Source organism: Marmota flaviventris, chromosome 10, assembly GCF_047511675.1.
Source record: "Marmota flaviventris isolate mMarFla1 chromosome 10, mMarFla1.hap1, whole genome shotgun sequence".
Classification (NCBI taxonomy): Eukaryota; Metazoa; Chordata; class Mammalia; order Rodentia; family Sciuridae; genus Marmota; species Marmota flaviventris.
This window is the reverse complement of record NC_092507.1, coordinates 99,873,534-99,899,463: the sequence shown is the minus strand read 5'-3', so window position 1 is coordinate 99,899,463 and position 25,930 is coordinate 99,873,534. Positions and strand designations below refer to the sequence as shown.

General features: G+C 39.0%; 1 protein-coding gene across 8 annotated transcripts in view; it reads left to right on the top strand.

Moving 5' to 3' along the window:
* The window catches only part of LOC139707272 (uncharacterized), a 136,828-nt gene that overhangs the window by 99,847 nt on the left and 11,051 nt on the right, over positions 1 to 25,930 (top strand). For 5 of the 8 annotated variants that reach the window (XM_071618127.1, XM_071618124.1, XM_071618123.1 and 2 more), the window contains 5 exons: positions 2,216 to 2,386; positions 17,646 to 17,843; positions 18,629 to 18,677; positions 19,455 to 19,621; positions 21,130 to 21,336. In XM_071618127.1, coding sequence (XP_071474228.1) covers positions 17,762 to 17,843; positions 18,629 to 18,677; positions 19,455 to 19,621; positions 21,130 to 21,336 — 505 coding nt within the window. In that variant the 5' untranslated portion in view covers positions 2,216 to 2,386; positions 17,646 to 17,761. Of the gene's footprint in view, positions 1 to 959; positions 1,035 to 2,215; positions 2,387 to 17,645; positions 17,844 to 18,628; positions 18,678 to 19,454; positions 19,622 to 21,129; positions 21,337 to 25,930 lie in introns of all 8 variants that reach the window. The other 3 variants (XM_071618125.1, XM_071618130.1, XM_071618128.1) reach the window with 3 other exon arrangements.

The window sequence follows — 25,930 nt, the reverse complement described above, 5'->3', positions numbered from 1 at the left end:
GGGAGGGGGCATGGGGTAATTAATGATGGTTGAATGTGATGATCATTACTTTCAAAGTACAGGTATGAAGACACAAATTGGTGTGAATATACTATGTATTCAACCAGAGATATGAAAAATTGTGCTCTATATATGTAATAAGAATTATAATGCATTCTACTGTCATATATAAATAAATTTTTAAAAAAAGAATAAAAAATATAAAAAGAAAAGAAAAAAGAGTCAGGCCTAAGGAAACTTTTCAGATATCCGTTGTGGGCCAACAGGTGATTTATCCTTTCTGGTTTATGTGTTCTCTTCTCAAAAATAGTATTTAAAATGTATATGGCATGATAGCTATAGCATTCAAACAGGGAATGTTTATGAGTGTAACTTTCTAAAGAATAAAGGCACTCCCAGGGTTTGGTTTAGAGAGATGAATAGTAGAATCTGGGGCTAGGATGTAGGTTACACTGGAATACTTAAGAGGTGACATGGAGAGACTTTTCCCTGGTTAAGTAATAGAATCAGGGATCGAGCGTCCTGTGAAGTTCCCGATGTATGGAGTGTCATGGGACAGGGTTGTCTTTCTTCCCTGAAGAGGAATGAGTAGGTTTTCTATAAAGTCATATTGGGGGGTAAATCACTGAGCCTGGGAAGCAGCCCTGTGGCAGGAGGTAGCTACAGCTGGAGTTTCCCAGTGTTCACCGGTTGTCTCCAGTTTCTGCTGATGTGGGGAGAAAAAAACATTTTTCCCTTTGCCCAGTTAAACAAATAGCATTCTGCCGCTAAGGAGGTTCATTTCATGGTGGCCACTTTGATTCATGGATACCTGGGCAGGCTATTTGTTTAAAGAAATGCATGAACCCTTTCTAAATTCATACTGTTAATTTCTATGTGCCATGATAGGCCACTGTGTTTTTAACAGATGAGGTAGAACTGCCTAATATCTAAAGGGGCTTTTATAAATTTGGTTGCAGGAAATAGTGAAGAGCATCATGATGAAGAAAAGGCATCACTGGAATCACTGGCCCCCAGGGAATCTTCAGGGGAGGGTAATTATCTGACAAAAAGGAGCTCATAAACGGACAAAATAGCTGCCAGGGTAAAAACCATCTGTTCCTGTCACTGGTTTATTTTGCTTAAACCGGTCTTTATTTCCTATTTCCTGTTGGACATTGCCTTCTCTTCCCAGCTCTCTCAGCTCCACTGCCTCTTTCTTCTGGGAGGCATGGTCTTCATAAATCATTGGCACATGGACACTTTTCTAGGACCTATCTATTAGAACAAGAGTAATTCAACGTGTAATCCTTTTCTTCAGTCAACCTTTAACTTTTATACAAAATAAAAATTTAAATCTGACAAGAGCCCCAATGATTATAAACCCTAAAGTGCAATGTGGATTATAGGTGGGAAACAAACTGTTCTGAGGACAGTTTTCTCTTGGTCACATAATGCAGAGTCATGTGGAGGACTCTGTATGTGGCATTCATAATCGAATTGAAGGGGACAGTAACTGGAAGGGTAGTCACAGGTTTCTTAAAGGCATAGCAGGAATGCTGAGTGCAGTGAAGTTGTTGATTCAACCCAAGATGGTGGAAGCCTTTAACAAAGTTCTCTGTTTTCTTTATGGTATTGTAAGAGTGAGTCTGTTAATGGAGAACTGAGCAGCCTTGGGTACTTCTAGCTCTTAAAATCATCATATATTCCCTTGGTAAAGGCTAAACTCAGGATGAGACCCCAAAATCATTTCTATACTGTTAGCCTGGGCTCATGGACAGGTATGCCATAGCAAGAAAAGTAGATAGAATAAAGATGATATCATGTCATAATATGGATGTGCAAAGAAGGCAAAATGTCTCTGAGACTCTTCAATTCAGGAGACTATTGATCAGACAATTGTGTCTAAAATTCACCATGTTTTATGCACAAGGTCGACTCCTGTTCTGCTTCTCATTGTGTGATCCTTCTGTGGCTGTACCTTATAGGTAGAGTTCAGCCTCCTTCCTCATGAGCTTGTTATCTGGCCAGTACACTGGGCACTGGTGGCTCTCGGTCTCTCTCTCTCGTACAGTGGCACCTAAACTATATCCATGAGATGAAAATAGTTTTCTGGATCATTTTTTAAGGGAGGCACCTGTTTGGGTCTCCACCCTTCAGCTTTGAATCAGGACCAGCTGCGAGGCTGTAACTTCTAAACCACTGTGATTTCATCTTTTATTCTTCTCTACCTCAGCTGTCTCAGCAGTCTCAACAGTGAACTGCAGGAAGAGGAAGAGAATGACCTCCTGCTGGACGAAAAGTATTTTCTACCCTCTGGTCATCCTAATTCATCACACACAAGAACTCAGAAGCTCTGTGTTACCATCAGATGGGCCTAAAGTCAGCTGAGCTATGGATCGAGCCAGTGAGTATTCCTATCATAATTTAAATGAATTCAATTTCTCTCCCTGGTAAAGCCCAAATTCTGTGCACGCAACTCCACTGTCTAGGCTAAGACATATGCATACAGAGCCAGGCGACCCATTTTGTTTCAGAGTAGGTGCAGAGGTCAGGTGGATCTGGGGCTTTGTTATTTTCCTTGCCTGATCAGGTTTTTTTTTTTTTTTTTTTCCTGGTCTGTAGTGTGCCAGCTATAGATTTGCAGGTAGACTGGAGTCAGGAGGAGGGGATTATAAGCACCTCACAGACATTACTACAGCCTGTTCCAACAGGGATTGGTCAGACCTCAGTCTTTTTTTGTTTGTTTAATATTTATTTTTAGTTGTAGTTAGAATACCTTTATTTATATATAGTGCTGATGATTGAACCAAGCCCTCGCACATGCTAGGCGAGCACTTTTACTGGTGATTCACGACCCCAAGCCCCAGACCTCAGTCTTTAAAGGGGTCATATCATTCCTTCTGCATTGTCCTTGCAAATTGCATTTGTTGACCAATGCTTTCCTCTCTTCTTTGCATGTGACAGAAGATTTATAAAATCATTGTGAAATCACTTATAGTTCTTGAGTCCCGACTTAGTTTCTCGACTTCCTCTGAGAAGGCTTTCCTTCAGTTAATCATTCCCATTTGTGTTTCTCTGGAGATTGCTGCAGTTTTCAACCCTAAGGAGCACAAGTGTTTTTTTTTTTTTCCTCCAGAGATTATATGTTGAATCATATGTTAAGTCTGAGAGTTATGTTCTCATGTAAATTGTCAATGGTCAGTGTACATGATAAGGAACTTGACCCAGTTATTCAGACAGCACAGAGCATTTTTTCTTCCTAATTTCCAGAAATGTCACTCTTATTGAACAAGAGCCCTGTGAGCCCTTCATAGAGTATGTAGAGAAAAAAATGAATTCTTCTTTCCTCTCACTCAAGGTGGAGTTTAACTTTTCCTCAGGTAAACCTTTGAAATTCTTGGGAGTCTTTACTCATTGGTCAATTTGTAGGAAAAGCAGAAGTCTGTGATGTTTCACTATATCAGAATGTTTTATAGAAAAATTAACTGAGAAAACTTATTTTCCAACTCTTGCTTCAGTAAGTGCCTTCATGGTGTGACCATCTTCTTTCTTTTTCCCATTTTCATTGAGGTGCAGTAATGCAAAGATTTATTCTCAGTCTTATAGCATTTCAGAAACAGAAATAAAATACATGTTGTGAACTATGGTACTGCCAAGTAAGCTCTGTGTACAGTCTACTCCATTAAATCCTCAAGAGAAACTATCCAGTAGTTGCTGGTGTCTCTACCATAGTGGTGACGACACTTGAGACTCAGCAAGGTCACTTAACCTGCCCAAAAATCTCCACTAGAGTCTGGTGGAAACATAGGGCCCATGTCTGTCTAATTCCTCAGCTAACGTGTTTCTACTGCTGTGCAGCCTGATCTTTCAAGGACTAGGCTGGGTTAGGTGTTTACATTCCTGATTCTTTTTGTTCTAAATGTTTTTGAGATTATTTCAAACAGTAACAGAAATATTGCTTCTCTGGAACAAAGAACTCATAAGGCCTCTGGCATGGGTTGTTGATGTATTAACCAATCAGTGTACTGTGTCCATGGGAAGAACCAGTGCCTCATCCATTCCCTCCAAATGGAACTGGAAACATTCACCTTTATACATGAGTCTGAGATGAAGAAAAGGAGCATCCTAATTGCACAAATATTCATCCTGTGTAGATTCACTAACCCTAATGTGAATACTGTGAGCAGGACACAGCCATGGCTACAGTAGTGGTTCCTCTCACTCTCTCAGACCTGTGTATACAGAAATCCCTGCATAAACAGCATGAGTAAAACTAAGCTACAACTTGATATTTTGTTGAGGACTTTCCCACCTTGCCAAGTAATACCATGTAACAATACTTTAGAGTTTGACACGTGGCTCCAATATCTCCTACAATGGCAGAGGATCTCCAAGTGTGAACCTTGAAAAATGTCAGCAGAGTTCCTCCCTACTAAAAGCAGGCAACAGAAAACATGACACAATTCTAACCCAATTTAAAATATTCAGTGCAGATGAGGGTAGACATGGCTCTATAGTCATTCACGGGAGTGGTAGAGAGAGTGAGTCCGCATTGAATTTAAGACCCCTTGAGACTAAACTGCCCCAAAGTCCTTCAGTCTGAGTTCAAGGTAGTTTAAATGGAATATCCTTGTGGGAAGGCAAGACTTTCCCAAGGGACTTTATAGATTTGTCCACTTTTCATAATAGACACTAAATGAAGGAGGGGCTGGAAACAGAAATTATACACAATACTGATTGAGGGATCCAGCCTCAAAGAACTGAAGGAAGTAGATTGAAGGGGAGGAGATTTGTTTTTGATGTTATGAGACTAAATAGGATTTCATGAAAAGGAATGGACCAGGATGTCAGGGATTGGATATATAAAGGGAGTTTTCCTTCCTACCCAAATTATGTAACGACAGAGTGGCTGCTAGTAACCATACCGTACAAGGCATTTGTGAAGAAACTGTCCAAGTTGCCAAGAGTCCATGAAGAGATTCTTGTGTCAGTGGCCATTTTCAATCCTTCCAATTCTAAGCTCCTTTTTTTCTCTGCTTGACTATTACTTTCACAAATAGGTATATTGGTTTAAGGTATTTTCCCCTTCAGGTCAAGAGGGTCTATCACGTATCTTACTGAGTGTCTTAAGTGATAGATGATTAATGATGTATAAACTGAGACTTGGGGACACACAGTACATGGTAGGCAGAGATGAGCACCTGTTGACAAAGACCTGAATGCTGGAAGACAAGTGAAGCAGAGAGAGAGTCAGGGAGGAGACAGCTAGACAAGGAAGGATAGCGTGGAATTATTCAGGGGGATGTAGGAATACAGTTTTCACAGGCAGAGTGGGAACATGGTAAGAGCAGGACATTGAGTGAGAAGGCTAGTGGGGCTGGGCTCAGCAGCACACACAAGTGGTCCCAGCAGCAGGTTCTCTCTTGGCCAGGAGTTTGAGGCCAGCGGGGGTAACACTGTGCAGCTGTAGCTTAAGAAAAGTAAACCTGACGAGACAGTTGATCTTTGGGGAACTTCACAACCAGAGAAGGTATTGAGGAGGAGAGTGGAAGAATCTGGACACCAGTGATGAGAGTCTGATGTGGTGTGCTCTCAGGGTAATGGAGCCAAACAGTAACACGGAAGAAATTTTGAGAAAACTGAAGCAGACTGTGGTGAGAATGAGAAATTTTCAAGGAGAGAGTGTGGAGAACACAGCAGTGGGCAGCAGGCCCTGTTGCTCCCACTCCTTCCTGAGCCTGACCTGGGTTGACATGAGGCTGCTGGAAACGTTCAGTCAGCTCAATTTCTGAGGACATCTATTCATTTCCCTAGGCACATAGAACTCATTTTTATCAGGAGGAATGTCCAAGACTCCACTGTAGGGTGTGGAAAATATAAGGATTATGGACTTGATATCTCTTCACGGTTCTATACATTGAGATTCTGTAGCACATGTGGCCCCTGTAGTTACAATAAGGAGCCAGCTCCCCTGCTGCACTGGTTACAGCTGCTAACAGCCTCCAGGTGACGATAGACTGTACATGAGTATGGATGGTGGGTGGTACATAGGCCACAAGGAGTCATAGGCTTCCAAAATCCAGAGAAGGTCCCATAACTAGGAATGTTATGCAGCCACTCGACACCCCTTTCCATGTTATCCCAGATTCTGAGGCACCGTCTCTTTCCATGATCTTTCCACCCTTTGGATAGGGATCAATCATTCTTTTTATTTAAACCATATCCTTGAGTCTCAATAGAATATGCGCTCTACAAAAAGTGACTGAGTTTAATAATACTGGAAAAATAACCTGGAACTCATTTTTGTTTTCTTTATATATTTTTTCTTTTTTTAATTTTTATTGGTTGCTCAAAATATTATAAAACTCTTGACATATCATATTTCATACATTAGATTCAAGTGGGTTATGAACTCCCATTTTTACCCCAAATACAGATTGCAGAATCACATCGGTTACACATCCACATTTTTACATATTGCCATACTAGTGTCTGTTGTGTTCTGTTGCCTTTCCTATCCTCTACTATGTTCCCTCCCCTCCCCTCCCTTCCCCTCCCCGCCCATCTTCTCTCTCTACCCCATCTACTGTAATTCATTTCTCCCCCTTGTTTTTTTCCTTTTCCCCTCACTTCCTCTTATATGTAATTTTGTATAACAATGAGGGTCTCCTTCCATTTCCATGCAATTTCCCTTCTCTCTACCTTTCCCTCCCACCTCTTGTCCCTGTTTAATGTTAATCTTCTTCTCATGCTCTTCCTCCCTGCTCTGTTCTTAGTTGTTCTCCTTATGTCAAAGAAGACATTTGGCATTTGCTTTTTAGGGATTGGCTAGCTTCACTTAGCATAATCTGCTCTAATGATATCCGTTTCCCTGCAAATTCCATGATTTTGTCATTTTTTAGTGCAGAGTAATGCTCCATTGTGTATAAATGCCACAATTTTTAATCCATTCATCTATTGAAGGGCATCTAGGTTGGTTCCACAGTATAGCTATTGTGAACTGTGCTGCTATGAACATCGATGTAGCAGTATCCCTATAGTACGCTCTTTTAAGGTCTTCAGGGAATAGTCCGAGAAGTGGACTAGTTGGGTCCAATGGTGGTTCCATTCCCAGCTTTCCCAGGAATCTCCATACTGCTTTCCAAATTGGCCGCACCAGTTTGCAGTCCCACCAGCAATGTACAAGAGTACCCTTTTCCCCACATCCTCACCAGCACTTGTTGTTGTTTGACTTCATAATGGCTGCCAATCTTACTGGAGTGAGATGGTGTCTTAGGGTGGTTTTGATTTGCATTTCTCTGACTGCTAGAGATGGTGAGCATTTTTTTCATGTACTTGTTGATTGATTGTATGTCCTCCTCTGAGAAGTGTCTGTTCAGGTCCTTGGCCCATTTGTTGATTGGGTTATTTGTTTTCTTATTGTTTAATTTTTTGAGTTCTTTGTATACTCTGGATATTAGGGCTCTGTCTGAAGTGTGAGGAGTAAAAATTTGTTCCCAGGATGTAGGCTCCCTATTTACCTCTCTTATTGTTTCTCTTGCTGAGAAAAAACTTTTTAGTTTGAGTAAGTCCCATTTGTTGATTCTTGTTATTAACTCTTGTGCTATAGGTGTCCTATTAAGGAATTTGGAGCCCGACCCCACAATATGTAGATCGGAGCCAACTTTTTCTTCTATCAGACACAGAGTCTCTGCTTTGATATCAAGCTCCTTGATCCATTTTGAGTTAACTTTTGTGCATGGTGAGAGAAAGGGATTCAGTTTCATTTTGTTGCATATGGATTTCTAGTTTTCCCAGCACCATTTGTTGAAGATGCTATCTTTCCTCCATTGCATGCTTTTAGCCCCTTTATCAAATATAAGAAAGTTGTAATTTTATGGATTAGTATCTGTGACCTCTATTCTGTACCATTGGTCCACCCACCTGTTTTGGTACCAGTACCATGCTGTTTTTGTTACTATTGCTCTGTAGTATAGTTTGAAGTCTGGTATCGCCTGATTCACACTTCCTGCTTAACATTGTTTTTGCTATTCTGGGTCTTTTATTTTTCCATATGAATTTCATGATTGCTTTGTCTATTTCTACAAGAAATGCCGTTGGGATTTTGATTTGCATTGCATTAAACCTATAGAGAACTTTGGGTAATATTGCCATTTTGATGATTTTAGTTCTGCCTATCCATGAACAGGGTATATTTTTCCATCTTCTAAGATCTTCTTCTATTTCTCTCTTTAGGGTTCTGCAGTTTTCATTGTATAAATCTTTCACCTCTTTTGTTAGGTTGATTCCCAAGTATTTTATTTTTTTTGAGGATATTGTGAATTGGGTGGTTGTCCTCATTTCCACTTCAGAAGATTTGTCCCTGATATACAGGAATGCCTTTGATTTCTGCATGTTGATTTTATATCCTGCCACTTTGCTGAATTCATTTATTAGCCCTAGTAGTTTCTTTGTAGACCCTTTTGGGTCTACTAGGTATAGAATCATGTCATCTGCAAATAGTGATAATTTAAGTTCTTCTTTTCCTATTTTTATGCCTTTAATTTCTTTTGTTTGTCTAATTGCTCTGGCCAGTGTTTCGAGAACTATGTTGAACAGAAGTGGTGAGAGAAGTGTCTATTCCTATTTCATCCTTGTCTTGTTCCAGATTTTAGAGGGCATGCCTTCAATTTTTCTCCATTCAGAATGATGCTAGCCTGAGGCTTAGCATAGGTAGCTTTTATGATATTGAGGTATGTGCCTATTATCCCTAGTTTTTCTAGTGTTTTGAACATAAAGGGATGCTGTACTTTGTCGAATGCTTTTTCTGCATCTATCGAGATGATCATGCGGTTCTTATCTTTAAGTCTATTGATGTGGTGAATAACATTTATTGATTTCTGTATATTGAACCAGTCTTGCATCCCAGGGATGAATCCTACTTGCTCATGATGCACGATCTTTTTGATATGTTTCTGTATCCGATTTGCCATAATTTTACTGAGGATTTTTGTGTCTATGTTCATTAGAGATATTGGTCTGTAGTTTTCTTTCTTTGAGGTGTCTTTGTCTGGTTTAGGAATCAGGGTGATGTTGGCCTCATAGAATGAATTTGGAAGTTCTTCCTCTTTTTCTATTTCCTGAAATAGCTTGAAATGTATTGGTATTAGTTCTTCTTTAAAGGTTTTGTAAAACTCTGCTGTATACCCATCCAGTCCTGGGCTTTTCTTAGTTGGTAGTTTTTGATGGCTTCTTCTATTTCCTCAATTGATATTGGTATGTTTAGGTTGTGTATATCCTCCTGACTCAATCTGGGCAGATCATATGACTTAAGAAATTTATCAATGCCTTCACTATCTTCTATTTTATTTGGGTATAAGGATTCAAAATAATTTCTATTTATCTTCTGTATTTCTGTAGTGTCTGTTGTGATATTTCCTTTTTCATCCTGTATGCTAGTAATTTGAGTTCTCTCTCTTCTTCTCTTTGTTAGCATGGCTAAGGGTCTGTTGATCTTATGTATTTTTTCAAAGATCCAACTTTTAGTTTTGTCAATTTTTTCAATTGTTTCTTTTGTTTCGATTTTATTGATTTCAGCTCTGATTTTAATTATTTCTTGCCTTCTACTACTTATGCTGTGGTTTTGCTCTTTATTTTCTAGGGTTTTGAGATGAAGTGTGAGATCATTTATTTGTTGTTTTTTTCTTTTTTTAAGGAATGAACTCCAAGCAATGAATTTTCCTCTTAGAACTGCTTTCATTGTGTCCCATAGATTCCGATATGCTGTGTCTGTGTTCATTTATCTCTAAGAATTTTTTTATTTCCTCCTTGATGTCTTCTGTAACCCATTGATCATTCAGTAACATATTGTTCATTCTCCAAGTGATGCAGGATTTTTTCTTCCTTCTTTTATCGTTGATTTCCAGTTTTATTCCATTATGATCAGATAGGATGCATGGTATTTTCTCTACTCCTTTATAATTTCTAAGAGTTGCCCTGTGACATAATATATGGTCTATTTTTGAGAAGGATCCATGTGCTGCTGAGAAAAAAAGTGTAACTGCTTGATGTTGGGTGGCATATTCTATATATGTCAATTAAGTCTAGGTTATTAATTGTATTATTGTGTTCTATAGTTTCTTTATTCAACTTTTGTTTGGAAGATCTGTCTAGTGGTGAGAGAGGTGTGTCGAAGTCTCCCATAATTATTGTATTGTGGTATATTTGACTCTTGAACTTGAGAAGAGTTTGTTTGATGAACATAGCTGCACCATTGTTTGGGGCATATATATTTATGTTTGTTGTCTTGTTGGTGTATGGTTCCCTTCAGCAGTATGTAGTGTCCTTCTTTATCCCTTTTGATTAACTTTGGCTTGAAGTCTATTTTATTTGGTATGAGTATGGACACTCCTGCTTGTTTCTGAGGTCCATATGAGTGATATGATTTTTCCCAACCTTTCACCTGTATGTCTTTTCCTATCAAATGCGTCTCCTGTAGGCAGCATATTGTTCGATATTTTTTTTGATCCATTCTACTAGCCTGTGTCTCTTGATTGGTGAGTTTAAGCCATTAACATTTAGGGTTACTATTGAGATATGGTTTGTACTTCCAGCCATATTTGTTTATTTATATTACTTAACATGATTTGTTTTTCCCCTTTGATTATTTTTCCTTTTAATGTACTACCTCCCGCTGTTGGTTTTCATTGTTATTTTTCATTTCCTCTTCCTGTAATATTTTGCCAAGGATGTTTTGAAGAGCTGGTTTTCTAGCTGCAAATTCTTTTAACTTTTTTTTATCATGGAAGGTTTTAATTTCATCTTCCATCCTGAAGCTTAATTTCGCTGGATACACGATTCTTGGTTGGAACCCATTTTCTTTCAGCGTTTGAAATATGTTTTCCAGGATCTTCTAGGTTTCAGAGTCTGTGTTGAAAGATCAGCTGTTTTCCTGATTGGTTTATCCCTAAATGTGATCTGCTTCCTTTCTCTTGTAGCTTTTAAAATTTTCTCCTTATTCTGTATGTTGGACATCTTCATTGTAATGTGTCTTGGTGTGGATCTCTTATGATTTTGCACATTTGACGTCTTGTAGGCTTCTAGGGTTTGGAATTTTGTTTCATTCTTCAAGTCTGGGAAGTTTTCTCTTATTATTTCATTGAATAGATTGCTCATTCCTTTGGTTTGGACCTCTATACCCTCCTGTATCCCAATAACTCTTAAGTTTGGTCTCTTATGTTATCCCATGTTTCTTGGTGTTCTGCTCATGGTATCTTAACAGTCTTGCTGAGCTGTCTATGTTATTTTCATGTTGAAATACTTTGTCTTCATTGTCTGATGTTCTTTCTTCTAAGTGTTCTACTCTGCTGGTAGTACTGTCATTTGAGTTTTTAATTTGATTTATTGCTTCCTGCATTTCTAGGATTTCTGTTTGTTTGTTTTTTATAACCTCTATCTCCCTGTAAAGTTGATCTTTTTCTTCTTGGATTTGTTTATGTAATTCATATTCAAAGTGATCTTTCATTGTCTGATTTTGCTGTCTAATGTCTTCCTTGAGACTCCAGATCATCTGAAGCATATATATCCTGAATTCTTTATCTGACATTCCATCTGCTGCAGATATTACCTCTTCTAACGTTGAGTTGACCTGCATTGCTTGTGGTCCTTTCTTTCCTTGTGTTTTCATACTGCTCAAGTTTCTTTCTGCTTTGTGAAACTGTTGTGTTATTGATTTTCCCCCTATATATTTATATTGCTCTTGTATAGTTGCAATGTCTCCCTTTTGTGGAGAAAGACAATGTTAACAGTTCCCAGTATCAATAGTACATCATCTAAGCACACGTTTTCCTTATTACTACATTTATAGTTAGACTCTATGTCTACAAATGTTGGTTTCGATTATCATTTACAAATATAGTCATTAGTTTCATGAAAGGCATACCGTTTCTGGTAGCTTGAAGAAAACTGAATTTCAGGTGTAGGATGTTATGTTTAGGGGGAAAGGAGTGAGGGTATGGGGTTAATCTAACTTAGTAACTTTGGAAAGCTCTAACCAATAGATGGGTAATTTATGGAAGAATGTATAGATTTAAATTCCTATCTGTATTTCTAGGATTACCCTACTAATAAATAGTAAAATTTAGGGGTTTGCAAGTGGGATAGAGGGAGTAAGAAGGAGAAAAACAAATAACAAGGAAAGAAAGAGAAATAGAGAGTGGGAAAAAGAAAATAAGAGAAAAAAAGAAAAGGGGGGGAGGGAGGTGGGGCATATTCAATTCTACTATATTATATTACTCTGTTGATTCAGTTGTTAAAGACCTTTTTCGTGCACAATTCTTGGTTTCACATATGTTGAGGTTTCGAGGACCAGAGAGGGAAGGGTAGAGGAGACTCGATGAATGGATGAAAAGAGAGAAGAGAAAAAAAAGAAAGAAAAAGTCTCTCAGAACTCTGTTTTATTTTCTTCCAGTTGGTGGCATTGTCTATTCCTAGCTTGAGTCTCTGGGTTCAGGGTTGTGGTAGTAGTCAGTGTGAGATGACTTGAGCTTCCACCTGTGGCCTCTCTACTCTTGTTCTCTGAGATGTAAACCAGGTGCCTGATCTGCTGCAGAACCGAGCTGGTTGCCACGCCCACCAGTTGGTGGGTTTTAAGGGTTGGTGGGATTTTCCAAGATGAGTTCCATCAGTTTTTCTCATAAGGTGTTTGATGAGGTGGGGGGGTGTGGGGAAATCTTATGTTTGTCCAGATTTCGGTCAGGTGACCGCACGGGCGGGCGGCTGGGCCCCTCCTCCAGTTGGGGTGGTCTGTCTACCGCGCAGGCAGGTTGCCGGGCCCCTTCTCTGGGTCACGTGGTCTGCCAACCGCGCAGGCAGGAGGCTGGCCTCCTCCTCCAGTTGAGGTGGTCTGTCTCCTTAGAGTTGTTTTTATTTGCATTTCTGTAATTGCTAGAGATGATGAATATTTTTTCATAGTAATTGTTGATTGATTGTATATCCTCTAAGAAGTGTCTGTTCAGGTCCTTGGTCCACTTATTGATTGTTTTCTTGTTTGTTTGTTTGTTTTTGGTGTTTAGTTTTTGAGTTCTTTATATACCCTAGAGATTAGTGCTCCATCTGATGTGTGAGGGGTAAAATTTGCTTCCAGTTTGTAAGCTCTCAGTTTACCTCACAGATTGTTTCTTTTGCTGATAAGAAACTTTTTAGTTTGATTCCATCACATTTATTGATTCTTAGTTTTTAATTCTTACACTATAGGATTCTTATTAAAGAAGTTGGGGCCTAATCTCACATGATGAAGATTAGGACCTGCTTTTTCTTCTATTAGATGCAGAATCTCTGGTTTAATTCCTAGGTACTTGATTCACTTTGAGTTGAGTTTTGTCCATGGTGAGAGATAAAGGTTTAATTTCATTTCTTTGCATATGGATTTCCAGTTTTCCCAGCACTGTTTGTTGAAAATGCTATCTTTTCTCCAGTGCATATTTTGGCATCTTTGTCTAAAATAAGATAATTGTAATTTTATGGGTTAGTCTCTCTGTCCTCTATTCTGTACCATTGGTCTACCAGTCTGTTTTGGTGCCAATACCATGCTTTTTTGTTACTGTTGCTCCGTAGTATAGTTTAAGGTCTGGTATAGTGATGCTACCTGCTCCACTCTTCCTGCTAAGGATTGCTTTAGCTATTCTGGGTCTCTTATTTTTCCAGATGAATTTCATGATTGCTTTTTCTATTTCTACGAGGAATGCCATTGGGATTTTGATCAGAATTGCATTAAATTTGTATAGTGCTTTTGGTAGTATGATCATTTTGATAATATTAATTCTGCCTACCCAAGAACAAGGTAGTTCTTTCCACCTTCTAAGATCTTCTTTGATTCCTCTCTTTGGGGTTCTGTAGTTTTCAACATAGAGATCTTTCACCTCTATCATTAAGTTGATTCCCAAGTATCTTATTTTTTTTTGAGGTTATTTTAAATGGGGTAGTTTTTTTTTCCCTCATTTCCTTCTTGGAGGATTTGTCACTGATATACAGAAATGCCTTTGATTTCTGGGTGTTGATTTTACATGCTGCTACTTTGCTGAATTCATTTACTAGTTCTAGAAGTTTTCTGGTGGAGCTTTTTGGGTCTCCTAGGTATAGAGTCATATCATCAGCAAATAGTGCTAATTTAAGTTTTTCTTTTCCTATATATATTTAATTTCTTTTGTCTGTCTCATTGCTGTGGCCAGTGTTTCAAGAACTATGTTGAATAGAAGTGGTAAAAGAGGGCATCCCTGGCTTGTTCCAGTTTTTAGAAGGAATGCCTTCAATTTTTCTCCATTTAGAATGATGTCGTCCTGAGGCTTAGCATAGATAGCCTTTATAATATTGAGATATGTTCCTGTTATCCCTAGTTTTTCTAGTGTTTTGAACATAAAGGGGTGCTGTATTTCTTCAAATGCTTGTTCTGTGTCTATCAAGATGATCATAAGATTTTTATCTTTAAGTCTATTGATATGATGAATTACATTTATTGATTTCCATATGTTGAACCTGCTTGCATCCCTGGGATGAATCCCACTTGGTCATGGTGCACAATCTTTTTTTATATGTTTTTGTATTCGATTTGCCAGAATTTTATTGAGAATTTTTGCATCTATGTTCATTAGAGATATTGGTTTGAAGTTTTCTTTCCTTGATGTGTCTTTGCCTGGTTTGGGGATCAGTGTGATATTGGCCTCATAGAATGAGTTTGGAAGTGCTGCCTCTTTTTCAATTTCCTGAAACAAATTATAATATATTGATCTTGCAGAACTCGCCTGTGTATTCATCTGGTCCTGGGCTTTTCTTGGTTGTTAAATTTCTGTTGGTGTCTTCTATTTCATTATTTGATATTGGTGTGTTTAAATTATGTATATCTTCCTGATTGAATCTGGGCAAATCGTATGCATTAAGAAATTTGCCAATGCCTTCAATGTTTTCTATTTTAATGGAGTATAAGTTTTCAAAATAATTTCTAATTATCCTCTGTATTTCTGTAGTGTCTGTTGTGATATTACCTTTTTTATCACATATGCTGGTAATTTGAATTCTCTCTCTCCTTCTCTTCATTAGCATGGCTAAGGGTCTATCAATTTTCTTCATTTTTTCAAAGAACCAACTTTTTGTTCTGTCAATATTTTCAATTGTTTTTTTTGTTTCAATTTCAATAATTTCAGCTCTAATTTTAATTATTTGTAGCCATCTACTGCTTTTGCTACAGATTTGTTCTTATTTTTCTAGGGCTTTGAGATGTAGTGTGAGGTCATTTATTTGTTGACTTTTTCTTCTTTTGAGGAATGAACTCCATGCATTGAATTTTCCATTTAGTACTGCTTTCGTAGTGTCCCAGAGATTTCCATATGTTGTGTCTATGTTATGATTTACTCTAAGAATTTTTTAATCTCCTCCTTGGTGTTTTCTGTGACCCATTGTTCATTTAGTAGCATATTGTTTAGTCTCCAGGTGAAGGAGAAATTTTTATTTTTTATTTTATCATTGATTTCCAGTTTCATTTTTTAGGTCTTAATATATCCTGGAGATTGATTGAATGCTGTTTTCTGTTGTGCAAGTGGTAAAATTTTTTTTCCCATTCTGTAGGCCATCTCTTCACATTATTGATTGTTTTTTTTTTTTTTTTTTTTTTTTACTGTGAAGAAGCTTTGCAGTTTGCCATCCCATTCATTGATTCTTGCCTTCTTAGCATCCCAGGCACAGAAACCAAAGGTAAAATATCCATCACACTCATGATCTCTGTTACAGTGCCTGAGTCCCACTAGATTGTTTCCCCAATTGGCAGGGACATGAGAAATGGGCATTCTGCGGGTACTAAACAAATAGAGGACTGGGGTAGTTACTGAACCCTCTTCCCCTTTCAGGTATCACTGAGAAAGCCTGTCTCCAAGGGCCTTTGAGTTGAAATGTGAGCTGCAACATGTCAGAGATGCAAGCCTCAGATCATACCTGGATGTAAATCCACAGATGAGAAGTTGTAAGGGGACAATGTTGGGTCACCAGTTCAACTGTGGTGATGGTGGAGCCTTTCCTCTGCTATCAATAGCTGTGTAACCAACATTGTTTCTGGAAAACAGTGGACGCTCTTCCCAAGTAGGCAAGGAAGGGGAATTCATAAGCTCTGCTCCACGTGTTGGTTGTCAGAATGTTGTGGGTGGCAGAGATGATGGGCTTCTCTGTGTTGTCTCAGGGTCAGACAGAAAGCTGAGATTTTCTGACATGATGAGGTGATCAGAGCCTGGGGTTTAGGGTTAGATATACTCTCAGTTCCTGGGCTGGTCTTGGCCACAGGGATATCTTAGGTGTTTACATCTCTTTGGTGGTTTCTTTAGTTAAAATAATTTCCCTGGTGCCAATTCAACAAAATTAAAAAATTTTTAATGAAAATTTGACTATGTAATCTCAAATCCTTAGATTACTTCTGTTGATTTGCTAAATATGATCTTACAAAGACGTTTTCCTTTGATATAGAACAATTTTCAGTAATAGTATAAATCCTGGGCCCACAATTCTGTGTCCTGACCTATCCAGCTCACTTTTCTCCTTTCCTCCTATGTTTGAAATAAAGTGACACCTTCACACAGAAAAGTGCACAAATTGGTCTCCTTGATGATTCCATACTGAGTCCATCCTCTCTATTCATCTATCTCCATAGCCATATCAGTGTCCTTCTCATAAGGATCTAATTCTGCTCAAATGTGAAGACTGAAGTTTCAGTCCCTCTTGTCCCCTTAATCTGGGTTTTGTTCATCTTTATTCTGTGTCTCCCTCATTATCAGTTTCTGGAACCTGTGGTACCTGACATGGTTCTCATGTCAGGTACCACACTCATCTGAAAGAAATGGGCACCGTTGCACAAACCTCTGAGGGTCATGCAAGAGAAAAAACACCTGTCCCTCATGTGGAGCACTCCCTGGAATGGGCTCAGTGTGTGTCATTGGTGTGTAGTTCGTGAAGCACATGTGATAACTTGAGGAGGTTCACCATCTTTTCTTTCTGCTGGACTGTCTTGGATGCTCCCACAATCCTAATCAAGACTCGGCCTTCAGCCTCAGTTGTGTGATTATATTCTGTTGTCTAACAAGACATCTGCTTTTCGAATATTTTTTTCCTCATGTTTCTAAATTATTTCTAACTTCTACTGGCCAGAATATCAAATATCCCTCACGTAAGCATTCCTAATTATGTGTTCATCAGATGTATCTATAATGCCTGTATATAAAATAAGTCAGTCATATGTAAGATTTAAAATTTTCCAGGGATGATCTTCCCCAGTTCTTTACTTTCATATAGTTTTCCTTCTACTTTGATTTTGCCTAACTTTTATAATCTCTTCCCTACTCAAAGCACTGCCTATATCCCTAATGGTATTATTGCCATATATAGCTGGGAGCTATGGGTGTGTATAACTTCCATATTTCTTGAATATTTTCATAAATTGGAAGCATGCTTGCCTCCTGTCAATTTGATCATTATGGGATATCTCAGATATCAACAAAATGAATATATATATATATATATATATATATATATATATATATATATATAGAGCACAATCTTGCACTTTCTTGTGCAAAGCTGCTTTCTTGATTTAGTGACCCTTTTGGGTCAATAGGTGTGTCACAGGATAATAGTTCCTGTTTTATTTTCAGAGCTGAAGTTGGATACTTGCATTAAGCTGAAGAACCCTCCCAAGCTAGTGAGTCATGCCCTTGGAGGCTGAGCTGTCAAAACACCTGAGTGTGAGCTGCATGTTCTCATCGAAACTATGAGTGTCCTGACACTGAAAAGAAAACAAGTCTTCAGCAATTGGAGAATGGCATGCAGATTCCCAGGACTTCAAGCTTTGGGTAGAGTGGTGTTGGCTTCTGTGGCTCCGGGATGCACTTACCCATTTTAGCTCTCTCTATGAGGATATAGCTCCTTCTGCTGTGATTTCTCTTCACCATTGGTTCGTTCCAACAGCAGATGGAGACTGTCTGGTCTTACCTCTCTTTTTCATGGTCTCCCACCCTGACAGGCCTTTCCATCTCCATCTCCTGTTTGCATTCTGAAATCTGCTCTGTTCCTATATCTGCTGTCCTGATATTCCCTGTAAATGCCACAGGAAAGCCCAGCTCGATGGGGGTCCTAATCCCATGAAGAACATCTTTTCAGACACATGCCACCTTCCCTGGAATCACATGCTGTCTAGGCTTTTTTGCCTTCTCTTCCCAGCTTCCGTGACTCCACTGCCTCTTTCTTCTGGGAACATGGCTTCATAAGTCACTAGCACATAGCTCCTTCTTGGACCCTCCTTGGCAAACAGGACTGTCAACCCTGGATTTTATCTTGGACATACAAAGGAAAATTGTGAAAATTGTTGAGAAAGATTACAACAACTAAACTTTATCTGAGCTATAGATAGCAGACCCAAACTGGTCTAGAGTCATTATGTCTTCACCCCTAGCCCACTCCATTTTCCATGACTCCTTTTTCTGCTCATTCCTGACCTACATTGCAATAACTTCCAAGATTTCTTGCAGATTCTTATTGCTGTCTAGCCAAGATGACTGGAGAACCCACATGGGCTCTAGTTGAAATGGATGGAATTGCACTATTTAATGACTCCTGGATGTTTTTGAATTGTTTGCAGAAAACCATGAAAATAACAATGAAAAAGATCAAGATTCATTGAATTCCAGGTAACAACAAATAATCTGAGGGTAGTAAAAAGGATAAAATAAGGGGTTAAGGATGATCTGAAAGGCAAAGTAGACACATTTCATGACCAAATGTAAAGAAAGACTGCTGTTGGCAGTGATGATGTTGACTCAACCCAGGATGATGGAGCCCTTTAGCAAGGTTATCTTTTGTCCTCCTGGGGCTGGTACAGTGTGTCTGACTAAGAGGAACTGCGCAGTCAGTTTTGGGCATTTCTCGCTTTTACGGAAATTAGTTGTTAACGTTATAAGTTGTAAAATCAGGATTAGAGGCATACTATCTTTCTACACTAATGGTCTGAGATCATGGACAGGTATGCCATAGCAAGAAAAGCAGAAATGAGTGTTATGTCAAAAAATGGATAGAAAAAATTCTAGAAGGCACAAGTTCTCTGGCCCTCTATCATGTAGCAGGGTGTATTCGCCTGCCAACTATGTGTGTCAATATCAGTCATGCACAAGGTTCATCCACAGCTATGTTTCTTATTATGTGCTCCTTCTGTACCTTATAGGTGGAGTCAAGCCTCCTTCCTCATGAGCTTGTTATCTGGCCAGTACACTGGATACTGGTGGCTCTCCCTCTCTCTTTCATATCATGGCACCTACACTATGTCCATGTGATGAAAATGGTTTCCTGGATCATTTTTGATGGGAGGCGCCTGTTTGGGGACTCTACCCATCAGCTTTGAATCAGGACCAGCTGGGAGGCTGTAGTTTCTAAACCACCTTGATTTTATCTGTCATTCTTCCCTGTCTCAGCACTCTCAACAGTGAACTACATGAGGAGAAAGAGAATGATCTCCTGCTGGACGAAAAATATTTTCTACCCTCTGGTCATCCTGATTCACCTGACACACAAGAACTTTTCAGAAGCTCTGTCGTCCCATCAGATGAGCCTAAAGTCAGCTCTGCTGTGGATGGAGCCAGTGAGTACTACTTAGATGAATTCAATTTCTCTTTCTGGTAAAGCCCAAATTCTCTGCACCCAACTCCACTGTCTAGGCTGAGACACATGCATTCAGAACCAGGAGACCCATTTTGTTTCAGGGCAAGTGCATAGGTCAAGTGGGTCTAAGCTTTGCTGTTTTTCCTATGGCCTGGTCAGATTTCTTTCTGTGGCCTTTACTGTGCTAGTCATATATTTGCATGTAGGTTGCAGTTACAAGGGAGAACATCATGAGCACTTCCCAGACTGATTCTACCCTTAACTTATGTCTACTGTGCTGAGCATGGTAGCTCAGGCCTTGAATGTCAGAGGCTCAGGAGGCTGAGACAGGAAGATCACAAGTTCAAAGCTAGCCTCAGCAACAGCCAGACACTAAGCAACTCATTGAGACCCTGTCTCTAAATGAAATACAGAATAGGGATGGGGATGTGGCTAAGTGGTTGAGTGTCCCTGAGTTCAATCCCCATTACTCCTCCCCCCTAAAAAAAAATCATGTCTGCCATTTTTTCCATGATATTTTCTGCCTGTGGATAAAGATTAACAAATCCTTCATTTTCTCCCGTGCCCTGGTATCTCTGTAGAATGTTCTCTCCAGAAAAAGTAACTAAGGTGAACTCATTGTTACTTCAAAGCCCTATTTTTCAATTGGATGATTTCATTTTGGGGACTCTTGTCTGGGCACTGCTCATCTAATACCTAAGCACATGTACAAATGATCACATGTCCATTGGACACATGATCTCTGTCACTGTACCTTGGTCACTAGATGTATCAATAGGCAGGCACATAAGAAATGGGTTTTCCAGGAGTGATTAGCAAAGGAATAACTGGGGTTGTTACTGAACGCTCTTCTCCTTTCAGTTTTCCACAGAGAAGGCCCAATGGCCTTTGAGTGGACATGTGAGCCCGCACATATCATAGATGCAAGTTTCCAATGCACAGGTAGAGTCAAGAGCCCAAAGAAGCAGTTGTCCATCAGATAAATATAGAGAACCCCCCATGTGTATATTAAGCATTGTTTATATATGGTGGTTATATTGTATATAATGGGTATATATGGAGTATATTATTATTATGCAAATGTGTATTCCTTAGGTGGAGTTTTCCTTTCTTTAATAATGTGGTTGTTTATACATTGATTTGCTTGATTTTTATTACCTCTTTCTTTCCAAAAGCACAATTTACCTCCAGTGTGATTTCCTAGTGTTGGCTTATATATCTGGGCGCTATTGGATTTTACCAATCCTATTACTTGCACATTTTTTAGCATTTTGAGCACCTTTGCCTCCTGGAAAATTCATCATTATTGAATGTGGAAGAAGCATGAAAGTAAAAGAAAATATCAAAGTCATTATAAGCTGCATATCAACTCATGGACTTCTTTGTCCAAAGCTGCTTTCTTGATTTGGTGACCCTCTTGGTGGAAGAGTATGTCACAGTAAGATCATAGATGAAATTGGATCTTGTTGTCTGTGCTTTTATTGTCAGAGCTGAATTTAGATGCTTCCATTTCAATGAAATATCATGTCAAGATAGAGGATGATGCTCTTAAAGGATCATCTGACAACATAGATGGTTTACAAGAGCATGTCCTCAATGTTGCCACAGGTTTCTGCAAACAGAAGATAACTGGAAGAAAACTTTGGTTTAGCAAGTGGAAAATAGCATGCAGATCCCCTGGCCTTCAAGCTTCAGGTATGTTGGCTCTGGGATGCACTTGACTCCTTTTAACTCTGTATAAGATTGTAGCTCCTACTTCTGCAGTGATTTCTCTTCACCTGTGCTTGTCTCCAACAGCAGATGGAGCCTCTGTTTGGTCTTATCTGTATTTCCCATGGCCTTGTAGCCTTGACCTGCCCTTCCATCTACATTTCCTGTTTACACTCTGAATTCTGCTCTGTTTTCATGCCTGCTCTCCTGATATTCCTCATAACTGTGGCAGGGAACCCCAGTCAGATTAGGATCCTAACCCTGTGAAGAGCATCTTTCAGACACATGCTACCTTCTCTTAAATTCCATACTTTTAGACTGATTTCCTTCTGTACCTAACTTCCTTGACATCACTGCCTCTTTTTGCTGGGAATGTGGCCTTCCTAAGTTACTAGCACATGGATCCTTCTCTTGGGTTTTTTTTTTTTTTTTTTTTGGCGGGGGGGGGAAAGTATTAACTCAAACCTGGATTATTACCTTGGACATGCAAACGAAAAGTGTCGATTTTTAAAATTGTTTTTATTTTATTGGGTCTTTTTAGTTATACATGAGATTAGAGGCCATTTTGATATCATTATACAAGCATGGACTATATCTTATTCTAATAATTACCCCAAGCTTGTACATGTACACAGTGGTGAGATTTTCTGTGTTTTATTCCTATATATAAATAGGAAAGTTATGTCAGCTTCATTCTTTTTCTTACCATTCATTTCCTTTCCTTATTGCTCCTCTTTGTCATTCCCCTTTGTCTGATTCTTCCCCTGTTCCCTCCCCCTTAGTGTAGGTTAGCTTCCAAATATTGAAAAAACATTTGATCTTTGTTTTTGGGGGGATTGACTTATTTCACTTAGCATGGTAGTCTCCAGATCCATCCATTTACTGGCAGATGTCATAAAGTTATTCTTATTTATGCCTCAGTGATGTATACATACAAACACACACACACACACACATATGTATGTGTGTATATATATATATTATTAGGTTGACTCCACAGCTTAGCTATTGTGAATTGTGCTGCTAAAAACATTGATATGACTGAATCACTGTAGTGTGCTGAAGATAACCTCTTCAACAAATGGTGCTGGAAAAACTGGAAATCCATATGTAGTCAAGTGAAATTTAACCCCTATCTCTTAAAACTGAACTCAAAGCAAATCAAAGACCTTTTAAGTAGACCAGAAACCCTGCATCTACTAGAAGAAAATGTAGGCCCAACACTCTAACATCTAGGTTCAAGAACTGAATTCCTTAAGTACATTCCTACAGTGCAAGTAATAAAATCAAAAATTCACAAATGGAATGGCATCAACCTGAAAAGTGTCAAAATTGATGAACAATCATCCTGTATAAAAAGCTGTATTGCAAGACAGGAAGATATATAGTGGAAAGCTACATTCCATGTTGGGCCTTGCTCATGAACTCAGCAGCAAGAGTACAGCTACTCAGTGAGGCTGGTGAAAGAGGAATTTCAAAAAATATAATATTGGACATTCAGTTGGATTAGGGGTTCAGAAATTTGAGTACAAAACAAAGAAAAAGAATACATAGAAGCCAACCCACCTGCCACATGGGTACCAAAAGCAGCAAAGATTCCCCACAAAGGGAGGGAGAACACAGAGAAACACAGATTTAGTACAAAAAAATCTCTGAGATCAGAAAAGCCTTCTGAAATTGGTTGATCCATAGGCAGCACTGTTTAAAATCTCTAGCAATTAGAGAAACGTAAATCAAAACTACACTGAATCCATCTCGCCCCACTCAGAATGGTAAATATTAAAAATAAAAGCAACAATAATGGATGTGGGCAAGAGGTTCACTTAATACATGGCTGGTGGAACTGTAGATTGGCGCAACCACTCTGGAAAGCTGTATTGAGATTCCTCACAAAACTTGGAATGGAACCACCATTTGACCCCATTATCCCACTCCTCACATACACAGAGGACTTAAAATCAGCATACTACAATGACACAGCCACTTCGATATTTAATAGCAGCACAATTCTCAAAGTCAAGCTAAGGAACCAACCTGGGTGCCTTACATCAGATGAATGGATAAAGAAGGAGGTATACATATATACTGGAATACTACTCAACCATAAAGAAGAATGAAATTATATCATTTGCTAGTAAATGGATGGAAGTAGAGATTATCATGCTAAGTGAAATAAGCCAGTCCCAAAAAGCCAAAGGCAGAATGTGGATGCTAACTCACAATAAGGGAGTGGAAGATTAGAGATTCCTTGGACTAGACAAAGGGGAATGAAGAGAAGGGAGGGAGCGTGGTAATAGGAAATACAGTAGTATGACTAGGACACATCTTTCCTATCTTTATCTATAAATACACGACCAATGTAACTTCTCATCATGTACAACTACAATAATGGCAGAATCCTATTTTCAACAAGTTATACTTATTCTGTGTTTGTATAATATATCAAAATATACTCTACAGTCATGTAAAAATAATATTTTTTAAAAGTATTTTCATTAAAAATACTGTATTCCTAGGGCTGGGGTTGTAGCTCTGTGGTGGAGCGCTTGCCTAGCTTGTGTGAGGTACTGGATTCAGTCCTCAGCACTACATAAAAATAAATAAATAAAATAAAGTTATTAAAGAAAAATAGCTACACACACACACACAGAGTAATTCCCACCACTTCAAGTGGGAATGTTAATATATTAGCCACACAGTTGACTCCTACTATCCAATTCCTGAACTAGTTTTTGTTTCAGTTTGGTTTTTCTTATTGGTACCATTATTAAACACAGAATACCAGTAGTGTTGCAGAGCTGTAGTAACAAAACCAGCATGATAGTGTCACCAAAGGTATAGACCCATAGACCAATAGGACAGAATAGAAGACAGAGACAAATCCACATACTTAGAGCCCTCTGATACTTAACAAAGGTGCCAAAAATATACATTGGAGAAAAGAGCCTTTTTAATAAATGGTGCTGGGACAACTGGATAACTATGTAGAAAAATAACACTAAGGGCTGGGATTGTGGCTCAGCAGCAGAGTGCTTGCCTCGCACGTGTGAGGCACTGGGTTTGATCCTCAGCACCATATAAAAGTTAAAAAGTATTATGTTCATCTACAACTAAAAAAAACTTTAAAAATAAAAAATAACACTAAAACCCTATTTCTCACAGTGCACAAAACTCAAGTCAAAATGGATCAAAGACTTAGAAATTAGACCAGAAAACTTATAACTGCTAGAAAAGAACATAAGGCCAACATTCTATCATATAATTGCTGGCACCAGCTTCCTTAACAGGATACTCAAAATTATGAATTGATAAGTGGAACGCCATCAAACTACAAAACTTCTTCACAGCAAAGGAAAGAAATAAGAGAGTGAACAGAGAGCCTATAGAATGTGAAAAAATCTTGGCAAGAACTCATCTGTTCAGAGATTAATACCCAGAATATATAAATAACTCAAAACACTTGAAACAAAAATATCCCAAATAACCCAATCAATCAATGGGCAATAAAAAAAATAACAACAGAAACACAGATTGCCAAATCTATGAGGAAAAGCTTCAACCTCACTAGCAATCAGAGAAACACAAATGACAACAACACTAAAATTTCATCTCACTCCACCATGGCAATGATCAAGAATACACACAAAACAAAATGCGGGGAAGGTGGTGGTGGGAAAGGTGCACTTGTACATTGTTAGTGGAACTGCAGACTAGTACAACTCCAGAAGACACTATGGAGTTTCATCAAAAAACCTAGGGATGTAAGCATCCTATGAGCATCTGTCCACTCCTTGGTATTTTTCCGAAACATCTAAAAACAGCATATTACAGAGACAGCTACCTCAATGTGTATAGCAGCATAATTCACAATAGCTAAATTATGGAATCAACCCAGATTCCCCTCAATAGATTGTCACAACCAGAGAAGGTGGTAAGGAGGAGAGTGGAAGAATCTAGACACCAGTGATGAGTCTTACGTGGTGTGCTCTAAGGGTGATGAAGCCAAACAGTCACATGGAAGAAATTTTGAGAAAACTGAAGCAGTCAGAGTCTGTGTAGTGCTAATGATGCCCTCTCTCCTAAGTGCAAGCAATATGCACGTATATGGCTGGCATAGCAAAGGCACAATGAAAGAAACCTGATCAGAGGAAAGCTTGAAATCCACCTGACCTCTGTACCTACCCACTCCAAAGAGAATAAAAACAAGGGGAAAACCCTCCTCCTTAGAGAGAGGGAGAGGAAGAGACATTGTCCTTGAAGTAAAACAACTCTGCTACCAAATATGCTTCCACAGAGCCAGAGTGAGAAGTGCTGGCCACCTGGTGCAGAAGCCAGCTGGACCCCACCTGAGGACATCAAAGAGCAGGAATTCCCCCAGCAGCTTGGAAGTGATTTGATTCAGGAGAGAGGGACTGATGGAGTTTGCACCAGTCTCTGCAGTGACCTTTCCTGAACTTGGGTCCTTTGGGTTTCGCAGTCATGTTCTTCTGTTCCTGACCTACACCACAGCACCCCTCCTGCCTGTCAGAGCTCTGCTGAGCATGTGTCATTCTCCTCAATTCACGATGCCCACCAGATA